The 10,794-nt window shown below is 45.3% G+C and overlaps 2 protein-coding genes across 2 annotated transcripts in view; both read left to right on the top strand.

Moving 5' to 3' along the window:
• T265_05111 (hypothetical protein) overlaps nucleotides 1-5,316 on the top strand; it is a gene marked incomplete at both ends in the record, with an annotated part of 42,643 nt that extends 37,327 nt beyond the window's left edge. The window contains 5 exons of the mRNA XM_009170028.1: nucleotides 295-498; nucleotides 779-1,107; nucleotides 1,598-2,061; nucleotides 3,306-3,647; nucleotides 4,510-5,316. Coding sequence (XP_009168292.1) covers nucleotides 295-498; nucleotides 779-1,107; nucleotides 1,598-2,061; nucleotides 3,306-3,647; nucleotides 4,510-4,931 — 1,761 coding nt within the window. The remainder of the gene's footprint in view (nucleotides 1-294; nucleotides 499-778; nucleotides 1,108-1,597; nucleotides 2,062-3,305; nucleotides 3,648-4,509) is intronic.
• A 4,371-nt stretch (nucleotides 5,317-9,687) lies between these two features.
• T265_05110 (hypothetical protein) lies at nucleotides 9,688-10,188 on the top strand (the record flags this gene model as incomplete). Its single annotated transcript, XM_009170027.1, has 1 exon — nucleotides 9,688-10,188. One exon carries the CDS (start codon nucleotides 9,688-9,690, stop codon nucleotides 10,186-10,188), a length of 501 nt encoding a protein of 166 aa, XP_009168291.1.
• Nucleotides 10,189-10,794: the final 606 nt, after the last annotated feature.

Genomic DNA, 10,794 nt, shown 5'->3' with positions numbered 1-10,794 from the left:
ATATATAACGTGCCGTCGGTTCGTTTTGACGCGTTGCTGCTTATGTCCAGCTATCCCCACATGTCTAGATGGGTTAAATGAACGGGCGAACTAGGGAAATTTAGTTACCGGGCTTATTACACTGTGCATTCACTAGGCTTATAATATTGTACCTCTTTAAATCCTATGCATGGTATGCACATCAAGTAATCATTTTTTGTGCTGGTAACTTTACCTGGAACCAGTCATTTGTTGCGGCCCTTGTGAGTTTGTTGTGACAGTTTTCCTGCCAACCGCATTTATTTCATTTTGAAGGTTATCGATCAGCTGAGTCAACTTCGCTTGGACCTGCCTGATAACAAACATTCGGTACTGGCTTGCACTTCTCTCAGTATGTTTTTCAATGCGTTTCTACGAATCGTCACACTATGGACAACTGCTACCAGTTCATCCAAAATCCACCGACCTCGCGTCAGTGAGGATTCGCTGACCGATGTTGTTCGGCAGACAGCATTCTTGGTACGTGTTCGGTTCGTTAGGTTGTTCCGCACGGGCGTTCTAGTGTTAATTGCTTTAAAGGAGCTGCCGTCGTGTACCCTTTACCTTGTGTTTATTGCATTACATTCCATTGAACCACCCTCCGACAAACCGCGAAAGATACCTTATCCGTCGGACCGATCCACGTGTACCCCAGGACTTATGTTCCTTTGGGGCAGTTAATTTCAGTACAGACTTTGCGTCTATTGTGTTTTCCTCCATTTCACCCTCTTTTTAGACCCTTATTCTTTCTCCCTGATAGGTGGATCACTTGGCGGTTGCTCTCCAAATCCGCGTTCCTGTGAATGTCCCATCCGCTTCACTTCTGAACAGTGTCCGTCTGGGTCGCCGTTTAATGACCTGTGTGATCGACAATTTGCTGTACCTTGACAGCACTCTGGGTGCCGATCTTTTTGCACGCCTATCCGCCTTACCCATATCTGACACACCTCCTTTGGTCTACCTGTGTATTGGCCTTTTGGACGACTCGGCTTTCGAAGTGTTGTCCGTCGGTCAAACCGATTCGTCCGTATTTTCAGCTTTAGCCGATTATATTTGCCCGCATGGTGGAACCGACCGCACCACGTTCACGTAGGTGAAGCCCTAATCTACTATGTTACTTGTAATGATGTGGGTCATTTCCTCTGGTCTGAATATTTGGGCAAAGGTCATAGTAACGCTCGGTTTTCTTTTAATTGACCAATCAAACGGTACGTGGCTCCCAAAACCCCGGCTACAACCCTTGTTTTTCTCTTCATTCTAAATAGAAATTTAGAGGAAAGCAAAACTCCTCTGTAACATCTATAAGAAGTCGGAAATCTGAAAACTGATCATGTGAACACGGTTAGTAAACCTGCTAGGACGATACTGTCGCTTAATTAGGCCCGCTTCAGGTAGGCCACTGGATGAATTACTGTGTGGAGTTTGTTGTTATCCTTCACCTGAATCTTCTGGTCGCTTGTGGTTTTGTATAGCAGTCAGTCACTTTCCACGCATGTAACATGCACTTCTCTACCTTACTCAGGCACGCACACATCCCATAAAACACTCTTCTCTCCCTTTTCTCATTATTTTTCAACAGCCATTTTATGCAAGGCCTTCTCAACATGGCAGGTTCGCTGGTCCCAGATTTACACACCACATTGGGTTTGGGTGTGACATTTTCGCCAAATGCCGTTCACCAACTGGAAAATTATCTTGTATCACACGGGATTCGCAAACCAGCAGCTCGAAGAACTCTACGTTTACTTTGTACTTCTGTTGGACGACCATCGGGAATTGATGTTGACAAGGCCGCTAAGCCGTCATCTAGTCAACCACAGAAATCTTTGGTGTCTTCAGTTCCGTCTCAGAGGCTAGATAGCACTGCCTCCCAAACCTCTCTGGAGCATTTGTCCTCAGAAACTTCAGTGGATCATGGACAAACTACTTCTACTACTGAAGTCTGTACACAAAGTTCTTACACTCAAATTCATCCGGGAATGGTTGCAGCGTACACAGTCGGGAGCAGCACTCGAAACGACACTATATTTGGAAGTTTCAGAGGTGAGGTTGGCGCTTCGATTTTACTCGTCCATACTTCATGGCATCTGTTCATTTTCTGGTCGGTTGTAGCTCATCCAAGTCAACTCGACTGCTTGCCTGCCTTTTAATTATGTATTGGTTACCGGTCACTGAAAAATATTGGTTGTTGGGTTTTCAAAGGTACTGTGGGACCTTGAAAGGTGCTGCAGTGGGATATATGTGGTGAAAACTACTGTAATCAAGCTCGAGATAGCTCATGGGTTAAAGCACAAACTTACTGACCGGACGGTCGACGGTTTGAATCCAGTCTCGACCTCATCTGTCTGTCATCTTTGGGTTACCTGGCAGTATTTCGGCCTTCGTGCTTCCTTCAAGGGACGTGGCAGCTAGGCGCTGAAAAGGAGTTGCAGTTGAACGACCACAGATATAATGCTGTACTGCGAATTTAGTGGCATAGTTTCATATGTAAAACACACGTCCTGTGGTTTACAGTTCCCTTGAAAACATTTTTTGTGTTCGATTGCATATGTTCGAGGGAATACTGAATTGCTGGCATCCGAAACAGATTCACCGGTTGAAGGTTCGTGAACCACTGAACGCCTACACACTTTCGGACGTTCCCTGATGGTTCGTTCATAGTCGGATGTGGTGTCGTATGCAAATCCTTGGCCTCTGTGTAAGCCTTGTAGAATAAGATCATCGGGCGAACACACCGATTCCAGTTCAAGCAGCCTATCGTGACGGTATAACGATTGTTTACAATTATCGGGTGGGCTGGAGACTACTCCAATGATACTCAAGACCGACCCATTAGGGTATTTGTGTTTGCATGTGATCAAGGCTGTACGACAGGGGCTGACCCTTTTCCGAATGGCTCGCTTATTTCGCTGCACTGTGAACGTCGCTTCGCAAGGCTTCCCAAGCCAGTGTAGATAGCCCTCCTTCAGGTTCTTCCACGATCTATACCGGCAGTTACAGTCTAAGTACTCCTTTACCATAAAATACACAGGTTCATCCGATAAGGTTTTGTGTTCCAATTGCACAGAAACACCTCAAACTTTCCTTCAGATGAACGGAGAGAAGTCTGCCTAACTTATTCCGCGCCACTCCACTCATCTGATAGAGTGGGCAACGGATTCCATTCATTCAAACACTTTTGAAACCAAAAGTTGAAATTTCACAAATGGCCTTGTGCACAAGTTTGAATGCCGATTTCGCTTTTTCTCTAGCTCGGGTCCCGTTCTCACGATTAACAAGGCATCCAGTTGACACGGTCGGTCTCGTTCCGTACTCGCAGCTCTGGTCCAGCGCACCGGACCTTCCGTCGGACGTCTCGGAACGATTGCGACGCATGCTACGTCAGTCTGGTGAGGCAGATAATCCGACTAACTTGACCGTCGGTCGAATGGGCGAGTTTTTCATATATCAACGACTGATGGACCTAATCGAGCGAAATCAGCAGAGGCACCACAATTTCGATCAAATTTCTGATTTGGAATTTCCAACAGGTCATCCAGCACTTGGCTCTGGTCGTGTTGTTCGGTGTCATTGGTGCAACGCGGATCTGGAATCGAGACGACCGTTTGACTTAGAGGTTGATGTGCAAGGTAATACTTCATTCTTCCATCTATCTCTATGAACTGGTCGTGCTAAATACCGGCTGTTCACCCTACAGATTTGATCGGCCACTGGAAAGCACAGCCATGCGAATGCCTATCCCCCCGTCGGGACTCACCAGGCGGGCATAGATGGTCCAGGGAACCCCTTGCCTTGCGGCTGTACACTTTTGACCTCAGGAAATGCGGTCGCTGACCATTGGAGACGCACACAGGAGCGCAATAGTCAGAAAGAAAAACTGAAAAACCTTCTGGGTTCAGACCATCTGGTCGCTCACGGAGCGTCATTCAGGTTCATATCTTTAGGGATTGGGGCGAGATGGCCCAGTGGTAAGAGCGCGAACGGAAGGTCCGTGGTTCGAACCTGACCTCTGCCTCTCGGCTTCTTCTGTCTAGGTTTGGGCAACCTGACAGTATCCCAGCCTTCGTGTTTCCTTTTGGTGGCACGGCAGTTAGACACCAAAAGGGTGCTACGGCTGAATGTTTCTTACGCTTTAGGGGGTTGGAATTAGTAAATTAGTAGGTAGGTAAATCCAACACAGTGTGTACGTTTGACCGTTTTTTCGTTGACAAACGCATCCAATAATATGCCTCACAGTGCTAGAGTACTCCTTTAGGTGAATTCAACCCTTCACGAGTAGCCTAGCAGTTCAAACAACTGCGCTTTGTTACTGTAACAAGTATGTTACTGTCGTAGGGAGAAACTGTTTTTTTTTCTGTCATGCACCAGACCCCTCACTACCTTTGAGGTTCTAAGTGGTGGCTGCTAGCTGGGTTTTCCCGTCAGTTGTAGGCTATTTGATGGTGGATTCCCAGCAAGAACTGAGAGTAATCTCATACTTTCTTCTTTCAGTGGAATGTGATGCCTCTCAGTGGGACGAGATGCTCGAGTCCGTACAACAAGAAAGAGCACAAAATGTGGTGCGCATAGCCCACGCACCATCCCGCAATCCATCCGAAAATCGCTCAACGCCCGGTCTGTTATCTGTCGGACCAATCTACTTGGAAGTCAAATCGACAGCCCGCAGCCGGCAGGATTCAGCAACCGATTTGTTTGAAATGTCTGTTTCGGAAATCCTGTGTGCGTCCCAGCAGGGTTGGCGATACCACTTGCTGCGTGTTGTCTGGGATCGGGAGGACACTGCAAATAATTCCATGCTACCGTCACTGACTGCCGCCCCATTCGTGACCCACGTCCCTGCTTTGATAGATGAACTTCGTGATCAGTCCCCGTCGCTCCAGCTTTGTTTGGCCATGTTGCGATCTCCCTGCTAGGGGTTAACCTTGTGTATAGTGTACACATTATTCACATGCATTTCGCATATACTCTTTCATTGATCCCGGCCTTTTACCTGTTGATGTGCATCTTCTATTCTTTTGAGCTGAAAACCGCCATTTTAAATCCATTGTCTATGGGATGAGGGTTCTCTTCTCAAATCATCAAATCCTGTTGACTCTTAATCACAAAAACATTGTTCGTTTGATTGCACTTGAGACCAAGATAATGTTTTTTGCCAATCCCGCGATGTAGTCGGTCGTGATCATGGTCGATCCTGATCACGGGAATTCAATAGCTTATTTGTTTGTATTCGTTTCTCACCAAGCTATTCAGGTCCGTTTAAATTTCCACCCTCCCTATCCGCTCCTACATATAACGGGGATTCTTATTTTTAACCGCCTTTTATTCATTATCAAGGAGTATGATAGTTGCAGTTCAGGTTCCGAACAAAATCACTGGTCGAACACCAGTATTGAGACGCTAGTCCTTCACTGCTACTTATTTTGAATAATGCTTTGATGCGTAAAGAAGATAATAGTGGAGAGGAAGCTAGTTCTAGTCCAGACGTCGCACCCTACAGGCAATCTGCTGGATAGAACCTGTCAGCGTGAATGCCATTGACTTTAAAGCCTTCAAATGGTGTTCTCATACAGCTTGGTGTTTCGTACAAAAACAATGACTTTGAATAAACAGTGAAAAGTCGATGCCTTCACATCTCACGTGCTCGCACTGTAATTGGAAACGCAAATGATATGGTATCAAAAGAGATGTATTATCAGACTCACCGGTTTCACTAGATGTATGTTACTCATCGCTTGAAATCTAACTGTTCATGTGGAAAACCGCCTACTTTTAAACTCATTCAAATTTGTTGATATCCTAATCTGTGGACGCACCGTACAAATGCAGTTTCCCCGAAGCCTTGTTGAGCATGACCTAGAGGACTGGTACAGTATGAAAGCGGCTATTTACTGAAACATTGCACATTAATCATTCAAGTTTTTATTTGTTTAGCTTTTCCTTTGGAAATCTCGTCATTAATGCACGGAGAATTTTGCTACTCATGACCGCCCCTTGTGTGCAGCTGCCGCACACCGCGTTTTTTAGTTGGCTTGCCCCTCAGCTTGAGCCCATCCTTAACCCAGTACGAAAAAATTCTGCCTCGAGATCCAAGCGAGTCCGACTGGTCAGTTGTTTCATACTGATTGAAATCAATTCAAAAAGTAGTGATCTTTGAGCGTGTCTATCGCGTATTGCCACAAAGGATCACAATTGTGGTTGCTGTAATAGCGCCGCCATTCTGCTTTTCAAGGCTAGAATACTATGCTGGGTTGTCCGGATTAAACTTTGTTCATTGAGTTTTTTTTCAGTTGCGCCTCCACAAGGGGTTTATCTTCCCCCTCACCCCAGTTTGCTCCGTAGCCGGATGGTGTTCAAACAGGCAATTAGGCTTCATCTCCGTGTATTTCACGAACAGACAGTTTATTGTTTGTACTGAAATCCTCTGATGCTAACGGCAGCGATGCGTCGGTGATGAACACTGATGTCATGTTGTCAATGATGATAATGTCAGTGATAATATTGAAATTTATAGTGTCTTCGATACATGTTATTCGGTTCACTGTGGCCCTCAACAGTCTTCGCTTTCCCGCATACGCTTCTCTTGATCCTTCCAATCCGCGTCCTCATAGATTAGCAAGGAATACAACTGTTTTCTACTCAGTATCATGATTTTGGACGCTTCGACATTGTTGAACTGTGGTGTTTTTAGATGTTTCAAATGCGCTATTGATTGCCTAATTTCGTGAGCATATCTAGTTGGTTTGCACCAATTAAGGACGCTAACACAGTAGGCACAGCCTTCTAACCTAGTGCTCCGAATAAATCTGTTGTCGCACCTTGACTCCTAAGGCGCGTTCATTTAACCTCAATATTTCATGCATACTTGGCAACTCTTTTCAATTTAGCATCCTACGCTGAGAGAGGGAGAGTTATTCAACCTTATCAGATGGCTCTGATAACACTGCATGAACTGGCGAAATACACTCATTTGCGAGAGATTCACCTGGAACCCAGCTGAATCTCTCGTTTGTGATGTAGTGCATTACGAATATGCATGTATCGCGATATCTCGAATGTCTTAGCGACTGAAACATGAGGTGGCCTGGTGCAGCACTTTCAGTTGTCTGGAAATATCACAAACGAGAGATTCAGCTGGGTTCCGGGTGAGCCTCTCGCAAAACCAAATTAGTTTGAAAATGAGTGTAGTTCGCTAATTTCGTGCAATTTGGTTTCAAGTAGGACACAACGTTGGCGGACAATTGGGGACTGCGCCTACCTGATAAGCCCCAAAAAGAGCTGTCGACGAATTTCAGCAACCTTATGAGTAGTGCGTCACGAATTGCATGAACTGCTTTAACTCGAATGTTGAAAAGTAGCTGGTCCAGCACGAAACAAAACAATTGATCTCATCGTTTATTTGAGGTCCTACATTCACTAGTCGCTGACTGGGTTGGGCACATTGTTATCGTTTGACCTGTTTTAAGTTTTCAAACCATATCTTCATCCCCCGCAGTTTATTCCGAATGACCCTTATCTACCATTCAGAGAAGCAAGAGCATACCAGAACCTGTGGCAAGGTCTAACACCCGGTTAGCTGACAAAGGTCCACTGCACCATGTGGTTTGACTTCTTTGCGTTATAAAACATAATATAAATCGTAGCATATAGCGCGTGGGTCCATACGTAAAGATTTTAAAAATAACTGACTGTTGGCGTTCTGTCTTATCTCACCCCAGCTATCAAGCCCCAGATCAGCGTTGTTTTTTCACATCCGTTGTGCATCTGCACGGTAAGCAGTGAGATGGAAACGATTAGAGCGAACATGTGCTTTACGTTGGGAATATCTGTTGTTCGGGCATGAGGGCGAGTTTTCTTTCAGTGGCAATTTATATCTCTCAGGTTGCGTTAGAGAATTGTCTAGTCTAAAGGGCTCATATCGTCTTGAAACCCTGCTGGTCCAGCCCAAATTTCCCCCTAAATGGTTGTATCCTTTCGTCAGAAAGGTATCAGGAGGTGGTAAATCTGACTTGCGAACCAATCAGTTTGATCTTTTCAATGGCATCAGTTGCTCGACGAATACTCCCATTTGCGGACGAATTTGATTTTGACAAGAGACTCGAATGAATTTAACTAAATCTCTCGCTTACGGTGGTCCACTTCGACTAAATGTGCTGCACCCGGTCCTCTCATGTTTCAGTTGACATTCGGGGTATCGCAAAACTTTGGTGTCTACCCAATTTGGGTTCAGGCATGACATAAGGCTGACGGAAATTCGGGGACTGCATCTGCCTGATGAGCTCCAAGGAGGGCGAAACCGGTCGTAGGTTGCCAAAGTCTACAGCAACCTAGTGAGTGGTGTGTTACGTCTAGGCATTAGTTGCTTTTCGATGCATATTGAACCGCCCACTGAAGGTGGTGTGTGGTATTTTGACGTGATTCGGTCGCTGACAAGTAAACAAGTCCTAATTGATCAGATGGCATACAACACACGGGCTAATCCGCCCATAACCGAACAGTTCAGGTTTCGGCAGGTACATTTTTGGCTCACTGCGCTCGTACGGTTCCACTTCACTGTTGGTTGACTCCATACTTTTCACTGTTTTAGTTTAAAAGGTCTAAAATCTCACCTGAACGCTAAAGGAGACTCATGTTCCCCAACGAGTTGAACACAAAAATGAAACCGGCTACTTCAGAGCATCAATGCTAAATGTCTGCCCTCGCAAACGTCACCTTTCCAAGGTGGTCAACTCTCCGGTCGTCTTTCGTACTCCAAGTTGTGTTGCCGTTGGCTTACCGCATATGATGATATCTTGAGATATGGTGAACTTCCTAGTGTCCTTCATCGCCTCTCATGTCGATGTTCCGTTGTGTCTTCTGCCCATCTATACATTACACGTCGTTTCAGTCTATAAATTAACCGTCAACCTGACCGGACTCGATGGCTTAGTCTTTCCGGTGTTCTTACGAGCGCAGTTTGTTCTTGTTTCAAAGCAAAAGTCGGCTGATTCCTTGATAAAATCAATGCATTTTGGCTTCCGACTCAACTGAAACATGGGACTGTCCAGCACGTTCGATTGATGAACTTAGACGACAGACATTTGAATCTCACGTTCTCACTATCCTAATGTCGTAATGAGTGCTTACCTCCACAGAATCTGTCTGTTTTGTTCTGAGAAAACCTTGTCGTTCATTATCAGTCGTTGCTTCTGTGATGTTTTCAGCGTGCTGATTCGGTTCTGCGAAGTGTCATCTACATGTCGATAGAAATTCAATTAATTGTTACTTGATATGATAGCCTGTTGGATATCAGCTGTCGATGCGCCTGTGTGCGCTAACCATTCGTTAATCAAATCACTGACTTTGGTAACGAGAGGGCAAACCGGCTTTTTCATCTTATCGCCCGGAAGTTTAACTGGTCTCTGAACCGTCACAGACACGCTCGATTCTTCAGTCCTCTTGTATCTTTTTAGTCGATTTTGGATGCCGTACCTGAATCCGAGAAGAATTTTGGAGCATGAACTTGTTGATGCGTATTCGTGACAATCTGGCGTTGGGTGACCAATTTGTCGTGTATTTTGCAGTATTGGGTTTTTGAAACTCTCGGTTATATCTAATTCGCCTGCATTCTTTACTCCAGATTTCACGCGCAGGCATTGAAGTTGAGGAGCGCACTCAAGTAACTACTTAGGCATGCGAGGAGCTTCTAAACGGAACTCTGACTTCACAAAGTTTGGCCAGTCATCTGAGGCTAACAACCCGGAGGGTCAGAAGCGCGTTTGCTACAATTACCAAAAGCCCGGTTACCAACGTGCAGAACGCCCACAAGTCGCCTACAGGGGAACACAATCTCGCCCTGATCGGACTGCCGGAAAATCTCTGTTTCTTGCTCGCAAAATAGATCGTGAGACCTCTGGTCCATTGGCTTCTTCAACGTCTGTTGTGAATGAATCCTTGATTGAAGAGCGTGTGCAACCTGTAGAGAGACGCTGCTTGCTATGCAGTCGTACGGATCACATGCTTCTCCGTTGTCCTTTTCGGGGAGGTAAAAATTTACCATCAGAACAAAAGACGAAGTTCACTGCATCTGTTTGGACTGATCCACTTATTGGGAGCGTAGACGCGGACGATTTTGGCATTCAAAACACGAAATCCCCTGGCACTAAAAAACCGCGGCTTCTTAAACTTACCTGATTATGGTTTTCTACGGAAAAGTGTACACATTCTGCTGGATCCATAAAACTGCACTTTTACTGCCCAAACCATCAACCAGCCAGTCTCTTGATCTGCTTACATCTCTTGACTCTCGCTTGCGTTATCCGTCGTGTTTTGAAGTGTTGGTTGCGGGTCTATCTCATTCCTGTGTTTCGCGATCTGATTCGATCTTTTGCCCCTATTGTATGGATGATCCTGTGTTTCGCGATCTGATTCGCTCTTTAGTAACATCAAAAGCGATCAACTAAATATATTTTCTGGTCAGCCGTGGTGAACAGTAAAGTCGATCTTTTGCCCCTATTGTATGGATGATTTTATTCGGTATACTTTTAACAGTCCTCTTGTCCATTTCGAGGACCCACGAGCACAGTTCATGGTATAACCTCACCTTAACGGCCTAATGTATTAAAGGAATAGTGGTCGATAACCGATGGCTCAAATTCTAACCTTTTCAACCAATGAAGCCATCGTTTCAGATGAGGTTCATAAACAATCGGTAATTTTTCAGCTGGGCAACGTTTCGCTTTTGATACAAAAGCTTCATCAGGCCAAGTGATCAGGTCAGGATTTAAGGCACACAGAACC

Source organism: Opisthorchis viverrini (genome assembly GCF_000715545.1).
Source record: "Opisthorchis viverrini unplaced genomic scaffold opera_v5_92, whole genome shotgun sequence".
Taxonomy (NCBI): domain Eukaryota; kingdom Metazoa; phylum Platyhelminthes; class Trematoda; order Opisthorchiida; family Opisthorchiidae; genus Opisthorchis; species Opisthorchis viverrini.
Note: the sequence above shows the minus strand (reverse complement) of the source record. Positions and strands in the feature narration are given on the sequence as shown.